A 20,860-nucleotide genomic window follows, 5' to 3' on the forward strand; every position below is an offset into this window, starting at 1 on the left:
TGCCATTTTATTGTTTTCTGTCTTATAGCGTTTTTTTTTGGCCTTTTCTCTCATGTTCTTCTTTGTGTTTCATTGATTTTTTTTTTTTTTTGTAGTGACATGCTTTGATTCCTTTCTTATTTTCTTTGTGTATCTTCTATAAATATTTTGTTCGTGGTTGCCATGAGGGTTATATAAAACATATAGTTATGAAAATCTATTTTAAGCTGATAACCATTTAACTTCAAATACATACAGATATTCTACATTTTTGCTTCTCCATGCCCCACTCACACTTTGTAATGTTTTTTTTTATTTTTCAATTACAGTTATGATTTAATATATTAATTTCAAGTATACAGCCTAGTGGTTAGACATTTATATGATTTATGAAGTGATCCTTCTGATTATACTTTGTAATTGATGTCACAAATTACATCATATACTGTATATTTAACATATCTTTACAGTTATAGTTATTGTTTATATTTTTGTCTTTTAACTTCTGTATCAGAATTAGAAGTTATTTACATACTGCTACTATAGTATTTCAGTATTCTGAATTTGTTTACATATTTTCTTTTACCAGAGGGTTTTATACTTTCCAAATATTTTGTGTTGCTGTTTAACATCCTTTCATTTCAACTCGAAGGAATTCTTGTAAGGCAGATCTAGTGGTGATGAATTCTTTCAACTTTTTTTTTTCAACTTGGGAAAATGTTTATTTCTTACTCATTTTTGAAAGACACTTTTTCCAGATATAGTATTTTTGGTGGGCAGTTTATTTTAATTTTTTTTATTTTAGCACTTTGAATATATCATCCCATTCCCTTGTGGCTTGCATTTCTACCAAGAAATCCACTGAAAGTCTTTTGAGATGCCCTTGTACATAATGAATTATTTTTGCTGCTTTCAAAATTCTCTGTCTGTGGATATCTATTTCTTATCATAGATTTAAATAGTTTTTTTGAATGAGCTCTGCCTCTTTCTCTTTCTGGAACTCTCATACTGTGTATGGGATACTTGATTGTGTCCCATAAAATAATTTAGGCTTCTTTCAATCATTCTCATTCTTTTAAATTTTTGTTCCTCAACCTGGATAATTTCAAATGATCTGTCTTTAAGTTTGCTGATCTTTCTTCTGCTTGATCAAGTTTGATTTCAAACCCTGGTAGTCAATTTTTTCAATATAGTTATGGTGTTCTTCAGCTCCAGATGTTTGTTTGGTTCTTCTTTATATTTTCTGACTCTTTGTTGATATTTTCCTTTTGTTCATACAATATTTTCTTAAACTTGTAGAGCATCTTTATGATGCTTATTTTGAATTCCTTGTCAGATAATATACCTCCTTTACTTTAGGGTTGATAACTGGAGAGTTATTTTGTTCCTTTGCGTAATGTTTCTCTGTTTCTTCATTTATCTCACACAATTGTTTTGGGATTCACACATTTGAAAAATTAGTCATCTCTCTCAATCTTTACCAGTTGGCTTTGTACAGGGGAGTCCCTCACCAATCTGCCTGGTTTAGATTCCAGGGGCCTCTGAAAACTTTTATGCAGGGGATGAGACTTCTCTGGGTCTGTGTAATCTCTTCATTAGAGAGGCTTGCTTATTTCCTTTTAGGTGCTCATAATATTTTACTTCCTTTGGTGTCTGTCTGCAGTACTTCAATTTCCTTAGTTTTGTAGCCACAAGATTTCTCACTTTCTCTTGTTGTCTGTGGACACCAGGCAGCCAAAATACGCTGGTTCCCTGTCAGCATTCTTAGGCAATACCAATATCATTTCCTCAGGCAGCTCTTCGAAAAGCTAAAATAGCAAATATATGCTCCAGTCTTGTCTCTCTTTCCCGAGGGAGAAGACTCAATTTGAACATCATCTTCTGATCATGCTGAGCCATACCAGCTACAACAAGCCACCTTCAGTGCTTTCCATCATGGTGCACTTTAACTTGGAATAATGTTTAAGACTTCTCCCCATTTTTTTTTCCTCCTATCAAAAGTTACTCATACTTTGTACTGCCCTTTGCTTGGAAATTCCTAGATAATTTGATTATCTAATTCAAGCCCTTTAATGCTTTGTCATAATGGCCTAATATCTTACCATACCCTTGCATTTGAATAGAAATCACAAAGGGTAAGGGTATACGCATTAGGAGCCATGGCCAGGACAAGATGTTTTAGGAGGTGGCAAGTGTTAAGTGTTTTAGCTTCCATGATTTCATAACATATATTTGGTTAATTTCTATGCCCTCACATGAAACTGATTTCCTTCCATTCTGCCTCTCCACTGTTGTTATATTATACATATGCATGAATTTTCAACCATGAAGTGGGGTGGGGAGAAATAAAAGCTGGGTGGTAGAGTAAAGTTTGGTGGATGAGATAGGATTAAGTATAATATTTTATAAAACCTCATTAAATGTTTAGGGGAATTGCTTTGTTTTCCATCTGTATATTAAAAGGATATGAAACTAATATGAATTAAAGACAGCTTACATCATCAAGAGCTTGTAGTATATCCAAAAACATGAATTTTTCCATTCAATTAATTAGACAGGCTAGAGCTATATTTAAAAAACAGAAACACAATAAGTTTATATTTTATGTGAAAAGCAGTGTTTGGATATTCATTGGAAACCGTGAAATGACTATGGCATGATTCATAAAATATACAAATTATAGCATATATAGACCTTGCTGTCAGTGTTTATGATTGTAATTCAAAGCAGTTATATAAGTTAATTATTTCTGGAAAAGGAACAAACAAGAAAACAGTCGGAATAATTTTCATTAGGAATGTTTAAAAGTTGTTTGAATAATCCATTCTCCACTCTGTTTTCTCTAAAATATTATGTATAATATCACCTAATTATATATTTATTCTCATAACACCTACATCCTTTGTAAGTGGCAATAGGCATACTAGTAGGAGTAAAAACTGGTACAACGACTTTGGGAAAGTTTTGGGATTATCCACTAAGGCAAAGCATATATCTACTAGTATTTAACTGAGAAATGAGTTCATATGTTCACCAAAGTAGGTATTCTTGAATGTTCATAGCTATTTTATGAAAGAGTCAAAAACTAGAAAAACTCAAATGATTGCCCACAGGAAAATAGATATCAAAGTAGCATCTTATATACGGAAACATTTTGTTTCCTGTTTCTTATTGATATATAACAATTTAACTACATTTTTCTTTTCCATTCCCATGTATAAGGATATCTTATTGTTCTCCTTATAGGTGAAAAAATTGGAAAGAAAATTATTTCTTCAAGAAAATTAATTATTGAAATACATTTTCCCTAATAAGATGTGCCAAGGTAGTAATGAAAACATGGATACATGGATATATTGTGACTATTAATTTACATTCCTGATTTCACAAACTGTGTCACAGTGTCTCCTATAAAATTTGGGGAATTGGAATACAGCGTAAAGGATTTTATTATAAAAATAAGATGAAAACGATACTTGATTGATACATGCACTTGCATGTGGTTTTGGAGATACAAAGCAATTTCACATACATCATCACATTTGATCTTCAAACTCTGTGAAGATTATTCTCACTTCACAGATGAGAATCCAGATGTATGAGAGAGGCTTAGGTCTAAACCTAAAGTTCTTGTTTTAAGTCCGAGCTCTTGTTCAACATCTTATAACTTTTCTTTTGTAAAGCAAATAAAAAGAGCAGTTGAAATCTGAATATTCTTGTAATATAATGTTTAACACATTTTCTTTTTAGCTAAACTTTCTTTTGCAGTTTTAAATCAAATGCATTTGGAATGAGGCTTCAAATTAGATTGTCTTGTATACCCCCTACCTACTCCATCCTCCCAAAATACTGTCTCATAATGACAGGAAAGATTTAATTTTATTTATTGACTTATGATTTAAACTGTGTAATGGGAAAATTTATTCCTGCTTCTCATATTTTCATACCAGAGGAAGAAGGGTGTAATTAACTGAGTCCCTTCAAAACTCAACATCTGAAGATCTGAAGATAAAAATACCCCTCTCTTCCCAGAATACATATAATTTTATTTATATCAAACCTTTATTTTATTTCCAATATTCTATGGTACAAGTTATGACTGTACCTGTTGGACTAATAAAATTCATTTCATTACTTTTTATTGTATTATAAATATTATACCTTTCCCTTTTCTTAATATTATGTTAGAGAGTGATTATTTTAAAATATGTTTAGTGGAGTTTGTTCTTGTCTTGTTCTGTTAGCTGCCGTAAAAAATATAAGCAGTCATGCTCAATGTGTATGTTATATGAGAGCCTTCAAGGATCTAAAAATATCGCAACATTTCTACAGTATAACAGCTTAATAGCATTTGAGCCATATAAAAATTTCCACATAATTTCAGACACAAGTTTCCCAGAGAAGTAAAAGTTGTAGCATATTTTTATAATTTTATAGATGATTGTATAATGCAAACCTTAATTATTCTTAAGGAAATAGTCTTATTTATAAATATGATTAATATAATATGTAGTGTAATTAATCATAGATGAGATGATAGGCCCATTTTTAGAGCTTCCATGAACAGAAAACACCCACAGTTAACTTTTTTCCAGAGTGACAGAACCAATGATATTTGAACTGTAGAATTATAACCTGCTAGAATTGGAAAGAATATTAAAGCAGCACATTTTTTTTTTAACCCTCAAATGCTAGAAATGCAAGAAAGGAATCTTAGGATTCATTTAGATCTAAGAAATTTAAGAGAGTTAACTAAGGTCATGTGACAAATTAATAGCCCCTCCTGGAAGAGAATCATGAATATGTTCTGATGTTCTCCTACCCCGCCTCCCCAGGTATTAGGTTGCCTCATATTCAAAATGCATAGTGAATTGTAAACTGCAATATAGTATTACCCTTAAAACAATCCATTAACAAATATTTTTCTATATTTCTGTTTTATGTTTATCCCCTTTTAGGGAGAGAAAAAACAATTGAGACTACTCTTAAATGCCCCCCAAAACTCCTATATGTTTTCTCAGAAAATATATTTACATACATTTATATGTATTTGTGTGCATATATAAATTTTATAATTCTTATATTCTCTAATATCCCTACCTTAATTTTCTTTTCTCGTTGGATTAATTCATGATTAATCAACTTTCACTAATTTTGTTTTATAGAATCTGTCTGTCCAACACGAATTCCAGTGGCAGCTCGAGATGAGAAGGGGTTTGATATTCTTTTAGGCTTGGGTGTAAGGAAAAAGGTTAAGAAAAGAATCCAGCTTTCACCAACAAAGATAAAAGGATATGAAGTAACATCAAAAGTTGATTTATCAGAATTCACAAGGTAAATGTTATGCGTTGATCGATTCATTTTTTTTTTCCCCCGATATATCTGTATGTGTGTTGAGAATTCTTTAAGCTTACTCATGTTCTTCTTTTTCCAGCAATGTTTTTCCAGAAGGTCTTCCTCCATCATATGTATTTGTCTCCACTCAGAGATTTAAGATCAAGAAAATGTGGGATTTATGGAGAATTTTAACCATTGATGGAAGGCTACAAATAGCAGTTACTTTAAATGGTGTGGATAAAACATTACTATTTACAACAACCAGCGTGATTAATGGCTCACAAGTGGTCACCTTTGCTGACCCTCAAGTTAAGGTAAAGAAGCCAGGGTGCGATTATGTACTCATGAGGAGATACCATTGAGTTTCTGTGTTGGGGGAAGAGAGTTATAATTTTAACATGACTGGAAAGATACTGTCTTCATATTTTAGTTTCTTTACTGAAAGAAAGCAACAAAGAAGGAAAATTATTTCTTGATTCATTTGGAATTAAGGAATGGGGAGAACTAACATTTTTTGAATGTCTACTACTGGTTGCCAGGTAATTTTAATTATAATAACCACTCAGGGAAAAAGCCATTGCTCTCATTGTATAGACAGAGAAACAATGGTTGAGAGATATTAAATTCCTACTCAAAGTAATACAGTAAATGGTAACATGAGAAATGGAATTTAGGTCTGATCAATTTCAAAGTCCACATTAGTCTGTTTTGCACTGCCGTGTCCTATGGAATATTGAAATAAAGAAATTTGTTAGAACATCAAATACAGGCAGATAATGAATGCAGAATTTACATTAATTAGGAAGACATTTTATTTCCCATAAAGGATATATATTTAATAAAATTAATAAACTAAAAAAGTGTACTTTCAACATCATGTGTTCTGAATACAGGAGCAATCATAAAAGCAACTAAGTTTTGATTATTCTAATTATCACAGTCTAATGATATATAATTTAGGAAATGTACAAGGTTGTATATGAATTTATGTATTTATACAATTTCTTCATTTGGTAAACAGATTAAATTTTTAAAAAATTGTCTGCCATTTTCAATAAAGGTAATGTCCTAAGTTCTATAAGAAGTGACAAATGAAAAAGACGTGTTTTTTACCTTCATGGAGCTTATTTATAATGGGAGATTCAAGGCTTCTGATATCTAATAGAAGTATACTGTATTAGTGGAGTATGGAGGGAAAAGTGGATACTAATACAAAATATTAGGAAGTCTACAGAATTGAGATGGTTTTGGACTGATCTTAAAGGATGTAAAAAATTTTGATGGAGAGATATATAAGGACATGTCAAGTCAGTTGAATAGTCATGTGTAGTACAATTCAAGGTTTTATTTAGAAAATGAAAATTTGTATCCCCTGTGTTTTTAGTATAAGATACATGAAAGAAAAAGCTAGCAAGGATGAGCTCAAGGATGGGGACCTGTAAAGCCATACTAAGGGATGTGGACTTCATTTGTAGATGACAGGATTTCATCAAAAGGTCTTGATCATAGGTGTGTCATGGTTAGAGCAGCTCTCTTCTCTCTTTTTTCTTTTTATTTCATAAACAATATTTTCAATACTATCTCAATATTGTGTTAGGTCCTGGGAATACAGAAATTAAAATGAGGCATATTCTCTGACAAAACTGTAGTGAGATATTGAGATTATCATACAAAGCAAAATAAACCAGAAAGAAAAAGTTGAGAACCATATGATTTTACTCATATGAAGGATATAAAATTGAAAGCAAAAACAAGTTGCTTTCAAGATTAAAAAAAAGCCTCAAACTTATAGACACAGACAACAGTTTTATTGGTTGCCCAAGGAAAGGCAGGGAGGTAGATAGGTAAAGGGGGTGAAATATATGGTGATGGAAGGAAATTTAACTTTGGGTGGTGAACACACAATGCTATATACATACAACATATTATTGAATTGTACACTTGAAACCTATATAATTTTATTAACGAATGTCATCCCAATAAATAAACGAGTAAATAAATAAAAAATGAAAATGAAACAAAACTCTAGTGAGAGAGATTAGTGGAGGTTTGAAGGACAGCTTGGTGAGGGAAGAATTAGAGATAGAGCTATGTTTGAAAACTATTCAAATAAAGCAAGATGCTCATGAGCCTAAATTATGACAGTGAGATTTGATATGGAAAAGTGAATTTCAGTCATGTTTTGGAGACATGTTTGGTAGAACTTTACATCTCGTTGTTGCTTCTCAGGGAAAGGAAGGAGATAAAGAAATTTGTTTTGGTTTAGAATCTGAGGATACTATTACCCAAGAAAAATAGAGGAAGAAATTTGGGGGCATAGCTCAAGTTTGTTTTTTACCCGCTGTGTCAGGCTGATTGTGAGATACCCTGGCAACATTATTCTAGCCAGTATTAGAATTATAGGTATCATATGCAAGAGAGAGTTCCAGGCTGCTGACGTAGATATGGGAATTATTCCATTGAAGTAATAATTGACCTACAGGAATGGATGAGAAAATCAAAGTGGAGAATGAAAAAGGTCAAGGACAGACCTCTGGGGAATGCCTGATTAAAGGGCAGGTTGAGGAAGAGGATCCTTCAAAGAGATAGAATATGAGCAATGGGAGAAGAAATGAAGATGATCAAAATGGTTTGAACCATAGCGGTTGAGTGAGAATTTCAAAGAGGAGGGGCTAGTTATGGAGTCCGAAGTTGAAATGAAGTAAAAAGAATGAAGAATGAGAGAAATCATTTGTATTAGGAGATTAGGAACTCATTTGTTACCTTGAGGGAGTTGTTTGACATAACTACTCTGGGATATGTAATAGAAAGTCAACTAGGGATTAATAAAATAATTGATGGGTGATATTTAAGGCCCAGCTTGGGTGAGTTTGTGCATAATACAGGTAATTTGTGTAGTGGGGATTTATGATTGGCACGAAGGAATGGGAACAAAGAAAAAGATTGTTAGGAGTTTTACTTATGAATCTTTCATACTTTCTTTCTATAGACATTATTTGATGAAGGCTGGCATCAGATTCGTCTCTTAGTAACAGAACAAGATGTAACTCTGTATATCGATGATCAACAAATTGAAAGCAAGCCCTTACATCCAGTTTTAGGGATCTTCATCAGTGGGCAGACTCAAATTGGAAAATACTCTGGGAAAGAAGAAAATGTTCAGGTGGATAAATAATGATTCGATTTTTGCTTTGTATAAAATGCAGCTTTTACTGTCCTTTATGATAGTATTTACCACATTTAACTTTATTTCACAGAACTGTGAATTCCTTTAAGGTATTTAGTCAAACTGTGGTCAGTTCTTAGTGAAATTGTGTGTTCGTATGTAAGTATGAAAATGCAAAATTAGAATTAATGTATTTTATAGGAATATTTAGAAAAATGTTTCCCTGTTCAGGATAGAATTCTACATTCTTATGAAACATTAATTTCATATTTCCCAGGAGAGGCATAGATTAATAATGAATTAAGAAAAGGGAATATGGTTAGAGTTATAAGTGATACAATTAGATTAATGCATGTCAGGGTTCTTCATGGATAAAACTGTAAATTTTCTGATATCACTTTAAACTGGGGTATCTATCTGGGGTATCTATCTGTGGGTCAACAAGTGTGTATATAAAAGCCATTTCTTGGGAATTTCTTTATTTGAAAGTATGTCTTTCCCACTGTGTTATCATTAAGAGAAAATTCTGACATTCAAATGTATAATTACACACATGGTCTCTATATATTAACATTACATGTCAAATTGTAGTAAGTATTTAAATAGTAACAGGTGCTAGGCCTACTCGTCACACAACATTCCATGCCAGCACTTAAATCTCTGAAACTAAAGATGGGTTCTTGAGCCACCCTATGCAATCAAGAATGTTGTAGAGATTTAAGATAAACACAGTAGCCTGGGAAAGCTTTTTGAGTGTCCTAGGAAGTGCTCTCTATAGTAGCTTTTAATTCAGGGATACTAAAAAGCTCCATTGAATTTCTCAAGAAAAACAGACTTGTTTTTGGAGCTAGAGTTTTCCTTAGGAGTTATGTTGCATTACATCTTTAATACTGTATGTTAGGTATTCAAATTTTATATTAATATTGTTTTAGATAACTGCTGTGATTTAAACTTTACATGATTGCTAACTATAGTGCCTGTTTCTGTGTATCTGAGTTGCTCTTATAAAACAGTTATCTCGTCCTCAACTTTGACTCGATTGAGTTTATATTTCTAGTTTGACGTCCAGAAGTTGAGAATCTACTGTGATCCAGAACAGAACAATCGGGAGACAGCATGTGAGATTCCTGGATTTGTAAGTAGGATGGATTATTTTTCCCCAAGTGTTGCTTCAATATTTTCAAAGCAATAAATAAAAAGCAGATAACATATGAGCCTTAATTTAATTTATAGAGTTAATTTGATTTTTTAAATTAACAGTAGAAATAAAGTTATATTGATTAAAACTTTGGAGTTCATAATTGAAATAAAATTATAATGTTTCACTGTGCAGTGTGAATGAATGAAACACCACAAGAAACTGTTTTTCCCACATTATCTTTGGGTGTGATTGTTCTAGTATTCAAGTGAAGCAGTACTGGACTTGCTCTAGAAAAACGTAGAATTCTTTGTCTGAATACCTGGTGTGTAAAATACATTTCTATAATTAATTAAATATATAATTAACTATATTACACAACCCAATTCTGAAGAATAGGAAATGATGTATTTTCTTCTTCACTAGCATGTTTTTTCAAACTGCAATGAATATAGTTTTTTTGTTGTTATTGTTATCTAAGTAAGATTTTCTTGTATTTCTTGGATATAAAGAACATTTCTATTAGCTATTTTCATTACTGCATTAAGAAGGAGAAGATTATAAACTAAAATGTTACAGGGTCTGATTTAATATGTGTGCGCGCACGTATACAATTTCTTTTCTCCAGACAAAAAATGGTATACAGTATTGTGGGTAATGCAATTAAGGTAGACTATTGCAAACTTTTTGACAGTGTGGATTCCCAGAGATATTTGAGCCTTACAGGGTTCTTTTAGTTTGTATAGTCATGCCATCATAATCTCCTTTTTTCCTATCAAACTGAATAACTTATGAATGCACATGTTCCAAATAGACTTGAGGACATAGAGCAACACATTTAAAGGCTCTATGATAAACTCAGAGATGGAAATTCATAGAAATGATTCATTCTAGGTATTCTAGGTAGGTAATTGTTTAAACAATATACATTTTATTTTAGATATTTATAACTTGGAATATAAATCTCTCTTGAAAGTATTAATAAGTTATTACATTTTGAGAGTCCATCATACATATTTTATTTATTGATATTTGCCTTGGCATTATAATCATTAACAATACCTTTTCATATAGTAAAGGCAAAGCATTACATGGCAGATTTTGAATTCTCACATCTGCTTTTTTGTTTGTGTCTTATTCCTGTCAGCTGTGACTTCGTGTGGCTTGTTTGCCTTTTGTACCTTCATTCCCACCTCTCATTTTCTGATCTAATTTATTGTTTGGAAAGATTATTAACTTATCTAAAATTGTGTGTTATTCAGTAAGACATAGATTGTTTAGGAAGAAGCTCTTCTAAAGTACATGATATTTAATGTATGCATTTTATGACTTGGTTAGATATATTTTGGCATTTTTCTCTGCTTATTAAATGATTTCCAGTAAGTTCAAGAGAGCGTATAAATCCCACTTTGAGGTACTTTTTTTTCTACATGGCCAGTATATCAGCAGCTTTCGTGTTTAAATTTTCTTCTTCCACTCTTTATCAATGTTAATTTTCTTCCTTTATCCTACTATAAATGTAGTAATAACATGTTATTTATAAGTAAGTTTTTTGGCTAGTTGCAAGCAAGTGTTTTATCTCTTGCCAGTTTTGGTACTTCAGGTATCTCTAATCTGGACAATAAAATATCTGATTAGGAAGATAATTTAGAAATTTAATTAAAAATATGTTTTAAGACACTTTTTTTTTTCTTGCAGAATGGTGAGGTAAGCCTGGATACTCTTATTTTCCTTAAGGTAGTACTTGCATTGTGGGACTCTTTAGCTTCCTTCCATCAACTGTAAGTATATTAGATGAGAATAACCCATTTTTATGTAGTTTGAGTCTATGTAGTATATATAGCTTTTTTGTGATGAGGATTAGGCTAAATAAAATTGAAAAGTAAATGTAAATTATCTTTATCATTTCACACAGCCAAAAAGACATGTACATAAGTACACATATGTATATATACATCTTTGCATGTTTGTTATTTCCATTTTTGTTTTCGTAGTGCCTCAATGGTCCCAGTGATGTAGGTGCAACTCCAGCTCCCTGTATTTGTCCTCCAGGAAAACCAGGACTACAAGGCCCCAAAGTGAGTAATACCTAACATGCTACCTTTGTTAAAACACACAAATAAGGGCTGAGCAAACACACAAAATTCCTAATCATATTTGACCCCATGTTGAAATTTCTATCTAATGCCTTAGAACAGTTTAAAATTTGAATGTTGATAATTAAAAACAAAACAAAACAAAACTGTATTCTAATCTGTATTTACTTTTAAACCTAAAACTGCTACCCCTAACTCACAATAAAGTGAGGGAGCATTATTAGTTTTTTTGTTTGTCTGTTTGCTGTCCACCTCAAATACTCGTGCTGGATCCCAACCAAGAATGATCCTTACAACTGGGTCAAAAATGAAGAAAGGGTACTTATAAAATATGTTTTAATTCTTAAATGTCTAAATCTTAATTTATCAAAACAATTTTCAGATAGAAAAATGAAGTAAAATTTTAAAAATTAATTTTAATGTGTCGAAAGTCTAATTCTAAAAATAGAAGTATATATATTTATTTCACTTAATTATGTAATAATTACTTTGGGGGGACTATGATTGGAGCTATGATGTGCATACTATTTTATAACCATATTTTTAATAACAAAATATTTCGAATATGTTCCTATGTGATTAAATATGAATAAATTTTTAAGTAAGTTGATACTTATTGTGGAATCACTTAGACACAGCCTAAGCTATTGAGAAGTTAGTTTGCTCACTGTAGATAAATCTTGTTCATTTAATATTATTTTAAAAATCATCTAATAAAAATAATGGCTAACCTGAAAGCAAGTATGACTCCTGAGCCAAAAAAAAGTGTTTTGCATATCGACGATCTATTACTTGATGTTACCATAATAATTTTTGTTAAATCTGAATTATAATTTTTATTTAGTTGTAATTTTCTTAGTGTTTCAATCACCATGACTGAAAAATTTTAGCTTTTGAACTGCAGATCTAATTTAATTCTTCCTATCTTTTGTACGTGTGTTTCCTATCCAATTCCATGTAATAGTTCATGACATCCTTCAAACCTAGCTGTTAAAATAAAGAAAGAAATGAAATTTAAGTAATAAAAGTACACATTCATTATTTCATTCAAAGTAAATCTATTTGGCTTGGAGTTTGACTTCATTACATTATAATTAATTTGCTGTTTGTTGTAAACTGTTTTTAGATTGCATTTAGGAATGTTAATCTAAGTGTTCTTTAATTAAAGTAACTGCATGTTATTTAGGATGCCTCGACATAAATGAGAAATATCTATAAGATAGATGCTCCAGGGAAAATATACCTTATAAAATAGCTTTGTGCGACCTATCAGCAGACTTCTTTTTCTAAAGCATATTTATATAGCTTATAATATTGGAATATTATACATAAAAATGATTTGATCTGAAAGAGATGTAATGTGGAAATCAGAGTCCCTTGATGCCTAACTCCTCAAAGTCGAGTGCTTTTCTGTCAGTGAGGTTCAGGCCACCCCTAGAGTTTCTAATGGGCTGTATACTTTTGAGGAAGCACCAGATGCTTCTGATATTTTCTGATTCTTCATTAGTGATCCATTAGGCATATTGCAGTGGTACCAATTTTTATTCATATATGTTTCTACAACAAATTTTTCAGCACATGCTTTGTCTTATCTGATTTCCAATATTTCCAAGTTTCATGTGTTACTCATTTTCATTCTTTTTTCTTAGTCATAATGTAACCCCATTGCTATCCACTACTTTAAATGAAAATGCAGTTTTCCACCAATCTTCAACTTGGCGTGCCTTCTTGATCTGCTTTCCATTTTCTTCAGAAAATCTGGCAGGAGGAAAAGAACACACACACTCTTCCATCCTCTTAGGGCTCTTTCCCCTGGAGGTGGTTCCTTATCCACATCAGGGACCTGAATGTGAAAAACAGAATCCCTAGCAACATTCTGAGTTGCACTTCCTTTAGGGAATTTTTGACTTGGAAAATTGATGGGGTTTTAATTATGTCAGCAGAACTGGAGCTAGAGCAGATGAAGCAATTTTACTATAGATCCAAGTGAGACTTATTGTCTATTTTGTTAGATGCTCTCTAACAGTTTTACAGATGTCCATCAAACAGATTGACCTGTGCAAATAAATCTATTCTTTTTATTAGCAAGAAATAGAGTTCTAGGAGTTGAGAGTTGAGTCTTGAAACTGAAACAGTGGAAAAATTCTTGTATGGATAGGTGGGTAAGTGCTTAGTCTAAAATAAACTCATCTATTGAAAGTTCTCTAACTATGACAACCCCAAATACAACAATCTTATTGAAAAATTGGGTCAAATTAACTATAGGGTCACACACTTAGACTTATCACAGCATTATACTCTTCAATAAGCAAAGAAAAACATATATTGCTGGATTGTGAGTGCTTTGAAGAATAGATTATTCATTTTGTATCCCTAATGTCCAACATAGGAAGTGACTAAATTAATCAGTCTATTGGAATACTTTTTAAATGCAAGCACTTTACAATGAAGGTTAATACAAACTAAATTATTTTTTGGAATTCTAGTGTCTAGCACAGTGATTAATACCAATAATTGTTTTTTTAATGAATTATGAAGTCATTGAAAAAATGATTCACTCCTCCTCCCTATTAACCTATAAGATTGCCTTTGTTCTTTATGAAAGATGCAAGCAATCTCCAATTTATAAGCAACTCTCTTTTTTAATTAAATTGATTGAGGTGGCATTGGTTAATAAAATTATATAGGTTTCAGGTATACTATTTAATAATACATCATCTGTATATTGTATTGTGTGTTCACCACCCAAAGTCAAATTTCCTTTTGTCACCATATATTTGACCCTCTTTACCGTATCTACCTCTCTGCCTCCCCTGCTTTCCTTTTGGTAAACACTAAACTTGTCTGTGTCTATGAGTCTCTGTCTTGTTCGTTTGTTGCTTGCAGTTTTATAAAAGACATACAAATGACAGCTTCTTCCCCCACTTTAGTAGCCATAGGAACATTTGTGGGGAAAAATTCTCTATATTTGATTTAAACTTAAATGTTAGATCTATTACTTCAGAAGTAAAAAGAAAGCATTTCTTTTATTTTTTAGAAAGGAACAACTTCTTACTAAATTCTTTGCTCTGAAATACCATTCTCTTTACAATTATATCCCTGTTGATGCCCTTTGTTTCACCCTAGTAATTCTACCACTTAGAGATTCATTTGGACTCTCAAAGTCTCCTCTGTCTAAAACACAAAAAGCCTTTGGAAAATTTCAGGGGCTACTGGGCATTTACATTTTTATGTTAATTTCTCCAGACTAAGTAGATTCTTTCTAGCCTAAAAGAGTGGGTGTTTGAGTTTTGAGGGAGGAAAGAGGTTGGTTTTAGGGACTAGAATAGGTCAGATACTCCTGTGGAGGCCTTGAGTAGCATGAAGGCACAAGGATTTTGAGGAGAGGGCTTGATAAAATGGGATTTGGTCCTGCATGAAGAGTTCCAAACACACTTTTATAGTCAATCAACTTTAAATATTAGATTGCTTTTGCAAGCACAGCTGTTTTTTACATTAATTATTCATATTTACACTACTTGAGAAGCCATATTCAGAGATATTTTAACTTAGTCCATGACATTTCCACTCCTGTCAACAGCTCAAAAATCCTGTGGCACAAATTCAATTCAACATAAGTTAAGTATTGCTTTTCAGCTGAATAGATATTTTTTAAAATTTAAAACGTACAAATATTTCAACTAAATTAGAAGAAAGTGGATTGGGAATTTAGTCACAGCTGTACAATAATAAGTGGTATGTCTAATTTAATGTATTTGGAATTTTTTTTCTATGTTAAATATGCTAGCAGGTCTGGTTCTGATTAGTGTATGCATTTTAATGTGGGCAGGGGTAACAGTGTTTAGAAACATTGCTCTGGAGCTGAATTGGCTGAGTACTAGTCCCATCTTCACTACTGCTATGCGACCTTGAGCAAGTTACCTAAACTTCCTGGGGCTTAGTTTTTCTACATATATAATGAGACTAATAAAATTACCTGCTTTGTGGGATTATTATGAAGATTAAGTAATATGTTATATGTAAATCCCTTAAAGCAGTGTCTGGCATACAATAAACAAGAAAAGTTGAGAGTCAGCTTTTATTACAGTAATAAAATTGAGTTTTTATTCTAATTGGCCTACTCTCCAAATTAGTTAGGGTTTTACTTTATTATTACAATTTTATGGAAACTGGACACAACACCAAACCTACCTGAGTTTTGAAAACAAATCCGTAGGGCAATAGTCAAAAAAACCACTAAAATGTACCAGCAATAATAAAACCCGCAAAAGAGATTATTTTCCCCCATGGGGCTGTTGACCAGTGTTATGGTCCTCATGAAGTCACATTGGATTTACCTTGTGGGTGACTTTTTTTTTCCCCCTTGGATCTTGATTTTGACTTATTTAAAATGTTATTGTTAAATATGTTTTGTATTTTTAGGCAGCATAAAAACACAAATCCTGTTTCTTGTGCTGAAGTTTTATTTTGGCCTCATCATACTAGAGGTTATACTCTCTCAGATCCTTTTGATGTCCTAGATTTTGCTGATAATTAATATTCTGCAGGTGAAGGGGTTGTGAACAGGAGATTTCATTTGATTTGAAATAAGTCAATCAGCAAATAGTTATTGAATCTCTACTCGATATACAGCATTGTTAAAAAAGTAGAAAATATGCACCATGTTTTCAAATGACAAGTAAAGACTGATCAAGGGAAAACTTTAAGAAAACTCTAGTTTCGAATAAGTGATCAGTGATATAGGAGTTGCCATAGCATTTCAATAGAAAAAGACATCAACAGAAAATGGAATAATGAAGACGGTGCAGTGATAGAAAATTTTGTCATATTGACTCTTACATGGAAAAGGAAGAAAATCTTCCCAGGAGAAAAAGAAAGATGAAATCTGTTGAAAAGCAATGAGTCCAATCTGACCATGGAAAAAGAAGGATGGCAGGGAGGCTAGAGATTAATGTGGATTCTCTCAAAATAAGAAAAAAATTCTAACAAGCTAGAAAACCAGAATGTTGCTCCCTATTGCCCAGCTAACACTGGGAAGTCCTTGGATGAGAATTATAAATTATCTCTCTTTAGTAAGACATTAAATGTTTCAGCATTATTATTCTTCCTTTTCTCAGCTCTTCCTTATGTTAAGCCTCTTGGGCATCTCCTAAGTGAAAAGCCTCTCCCTTCTTCATTGGCTCCTTAATAGAGTTCACTTAGTTCTTTCCATTTTTCCTGGTAAATTTCAGGAACAAATCTTCCTAGTCAGTAGCTTGAAGAGCATTTCAGACCAGAATATTTGATTCTGTGAAAGTAACCTTAGCATTGGTGTTTAGATAATGTATAAATGACTGGAGTTCTCTGTGAACAATTTCTTGATGAAAATAGTGAAGAATTACTGAGTTGAGATTGGTTGCCATACTAATGGCTGAGACTTGTTTTTCAGCAAGATGCCCCATGTGGACCTCATGGACTCAGCAAGAGAAGAATATTTTTGAAGTATTTCTTGTAATTAAATTATAAAAACAGTTTTGCTTTCATTGTTTCTTTTTTTCAAGGGTAGTGACCCTCTGAATGGTCAGTACTGGCCATTGGGCACATGCTAGAGTTCCATAGAATGTGCTTGGCTGGACTCATTGCCATGTTATATGGAATAATGTTCTTTGAAGATCTCTGGTTGGTGAAGGCAAATGTTATTTATTTATTTCTTAGATATTACATATGCTTGAGGACTACAGGGGTTGGGCAGAGTTGTTTGACTTGGTCTTGGCTCTTATGAAAATATTAAAATTTTAGAATTTTAGCGTGTTAAAACAAGATTATAAATGTAAGCAAAGCGACGCATTGACTGGATTGAAATAAATGACTGTTGTGCAGCTTTAAACTTGAGTCCCATGTGTAAGATCACATGGCTTGTGGACTACTTTTTAAAATAATTATAAATTGGATTTTTATAGGTCATTATATCTGTAGAATAATGTTTAGAGTAAAAACAAAAACGTGATGTAAGCCACCCAAGCAATATGGAGACAGATGTGTCTGCTTTTCTCCTAAGCATTTTATTTACGTATATATTCAAGTACAAAGTTGAGAAGCAAAAAGGAAAAAAAAAATGTTTGAAAAGAACTAAGTCTGTAGACTTGTGAATGAAATATTGCTATCATTGAAACTATAGTTACTATGACACTTCACAGGTTTTCCAGAATTCTAAAAATGTATCCTGCTATAATCTTGACATTTTACATCAGTGAAATGTACTTTACCTATTTACATAGCGTGCTCACAGAAATAAATCATTGAAAGTTTTACATAATAAAAAGCCATTATTTGTTAAGGTAGACGTTTAAAGTATGGCATCATTTTTCTAACTCTACTTTAGGACTTCTGTTTGTTTGTTTTTTAATATAAAAAAAGCTTCAAATAATGTAATTGGTTTTGAACCTTGATGGGTTCTGACTGCACCAATGTGGTTGGTTTTGTACTGAAAAGTGATTTTTACTCTCTAGGGTGACCCTGGACAGCCTGGGAACCCAGGCTACCCTGGACAGCCTGGTCAAGATGGTAAGCCTGTGAGTACTGAAAGCTTAGTCATCTCCAGTACTGGGACTATAGTGTCAAAGTTAAAATTGCACTGGGAAAAGTTAAACAGACAAGGAAGACTTTATTCAAGACTATTGCAATAGGGGAGAGAGATTGAATTTTACTCAGCTGAAACAAAGGGAGGAAGGTTCTTGAGTGCTGGCCTGAGCTAGTGGAAAAGTACTGGAGGACTTTAGGAGGGGGGTTGATCAACGGGATGGAGCAAATTGAATTATTTTGAGTCTGGCAAAAGTTTTCCTCTGTGATTAGGCCATTTGTTTTTGCTGATTGGCACCCATCAAAGTTAGGGTACTACCCTACCACAGAGACTGGGAGATCCGGATACTTATCTTCCTTGATCACCACATTTCAAAAGGATGGTTTCCAGGTCCTTGAGAAAGACATGCCTTCCTAGTTGTAAAGTTAGAAGCTTTTTTAAAAAAAAGATTTGCAACTCAAAAGGGCCGAGAAAGAATTTACAACTACAAATTTTCTAAAGTAAAGACTCTAAGGAAAGGGAGGTCAGGGTCCTATAGTCAGGAAGAAGCCTGTCTAAAGTTTAGTCAAGCTGAGAGGAACATTAAGACTGGCTTTGTCAATAAAGTCAGCATCCTAGTCACTTTCTAGGTATTTTACTTCAAAATTGCATTGCTACATTAAAAAAATTGTCTAGTGAATTCTTAGTATCAATGAAGAGCTATTTTAGAAATCCTTTTATATTTTCCCTTCACACCTGTGGAAATTTTCAGGGGTTGACCTAACAAAGAGGTCAACTTTGTCAAGCTTAAAACTGTCAAAAAGATGAGTTTATTTGGGAATAGCAGAGAAATTGCATTTCAGAACGTGCAAAATGTACCTAGTTACAGGTGAGTCCATTGAAGGTTTAGTGTCAGTATTTGTAGAGAAGGAATGTAGAGAGGGGAAAGTTCAGTTAGAGTCTGTTCCCCCCACTCCTCCCCCAAGGGTGACCAGTTTTGAGACCAGCTTTGAGAATTCCACGGAGCAGACAACACCAGTCTAGGCATGCAAACAAAGCTCAATTCAGCCCATTTCTTGTTCATGTCTCTGGAAACCATAAGCAAAACTTACCAAGGTTGATGTGAGGCAACCCCCAACCAATTCCCTATCATTTCAGAAAGTTCTAACATAATCAGTTTTCTGTAAATCAGTTGTTTATGGGAAATGAGTTTCTCAATCCTTTAAGTTTTATTTTTTTCTGAGGGCACGTGCATGAGATTTTCCATTTTATATCCTCTGGTTCCATTTAGATTGAAATTCTTTCACACAAGTTAAAAACCTTTTGAAAGGTGATATTATTTTTCCTAAGAATATATGCACTGTTGTACACTCATAATCTTCCAAAAATATATTATCCTCTAAGATTCAAGAGAACTTTAAGAACATTTATGTATTAAAGAAATGTAAAGCAAATCTACTTTAAAGCATTTTAGGCAAATATTTACAGGTAAGTTACAGTCAGAATGTTCGTTATAGTAAATAAACATTAGGAATTACCTATTGAATGTTAAATAGTTGTCGCTACTAAAAGTATCTCCTAAGAGAGTTTCTTTATCATGAGACAATAACTCTTGCTATAAAGGATAGGAAGATTTGTATTATGAGCCAATAATGTTCAAGCAATTAAAGAACTACAGGCCTAATGTTAAACCATCAATACCCCGATAGGATAGAAGAGGAGCTTATTGTGTCCCTAAGAGAGTTTTGCTGACAAATTTAATACAAAAAAAAAAAGCCAATTTTTGAAGAATAGTGATGTTATGGGGATATTTATACCAGTTTTGCATAGGAAGGAGGTTAATTATATGGGTGACACTCTCTAGAGAGATTGTTAAGGAATTCTGAAGAGGTAACAAAATGGTGGCCAATGGAGCTGCAGAGAGCTAGGGAGCTGCTAGGTGACTGGGGCAGCGATGCTCAAATGACCCACCAGGATTCATTCTAAATGTGATGGCAATCAACTTGGAAATTTTGAAAAGGAAAGTGACTTGATGTGCCTTACTTTTTAGAAAGATAATTATGAATATTATGTGGAGAGTAGATTATATTGGACAAAAATGGAAGCTGGAGACTAAATAGGAGGTTATTTCAAGATTCTAAGTGAGAAGTAAGAATGGCTTGGACTAGAGTGATGTGGTAGAAGGGAAGAGAAATGATTAGATTCTAGATTATTTTTTAATGTAAAGCTGACCCTTATTTCTGTTAAATTAGATGTGAGGCATGAAAATAACAGTCAAGGAAGACTTAGAGGATCTTAGTTTGAGCAACTGGGTGAATTGTGGTGCTGTTAACTAAGCTGGGCAACACTGGGGGAGATGTCAGTTTTGTGGAGGAAATTGAGAATGCATTTTTGGAAATGCTGAAGGTGTCTCCTAGAATATTAGAGAAAGGAATCTTGAGTTCAGGAAAATGTTCAAGAATGAAAATACACAGTTGGGACTCTTTAGCATGTAGATGTATCTAAAGCCACCAAGGTAGGTGAGATCTTTTAGGGAGTAAGTATAAATGACTGGAGAAGAGAAAGTGGCAGTGCACTGAACTTAAGGCTCTCTTACAGAGGAAAAA

At 32.8% G+C, this 20,860-nt stretch overlaps 1 protein-coding gene across 1 annotated transcript in view; it reads left to right on the forward strand.

Moving 5' to 3' along the window:
• Window positions 1-20,860, forward strand: part of COL21A1 (collagen type XXI alpha 1 chain) — a 153,140-nt gene that overhangs the window by 56,621 nt on the left and 75,659 nt on the right. Inside the window, exons 4-10 of the mRNA XM_025042821.1 lie at window positions 5,145-5,313; window positions 5,414-5,630; window positions 8,306-8,479; window positions 9,540-9,617; window positions 11,319-11,327; window positions 11,615-11,698; window positions 18,205-18,267. Coding sequence (XP_024898589.1) covers window positions 5,145-5,313; window positions 5,414-5,630; window positions 8,306-8,479; window positions 9,540-9,617; window positions 11,319-11,327; window positions 11,615-11,698; window positions 18,205-18,267 — 794 coding nt within the window. The remainder of the gene's footprint in view (window positions 1-5,144; window positions 5,314-5,413; window positions 5,631-8,305; window positions 8,480-9,539; window positions 9,618-11,318; window positions 11,328-11,614; window positions 11,699-18,204; window positions 18,268-20,860) is intronic.

The sequence above is a fragment of the Pteropus alecto genome, unplaced genomic scaffold (assembly GCF_000325575.1).
Source record: "Pteropus alecto unplaced genomic scaffold, ASM32557v1 scaffold7, whole genome shotgun sequence".
NCBI classification, from domain to species: Eukaryota; Metazoa; Chordata; class Mammalia; order Chiroptera; family Pteropodidae; genus Pteropus; species Pteropus alecto.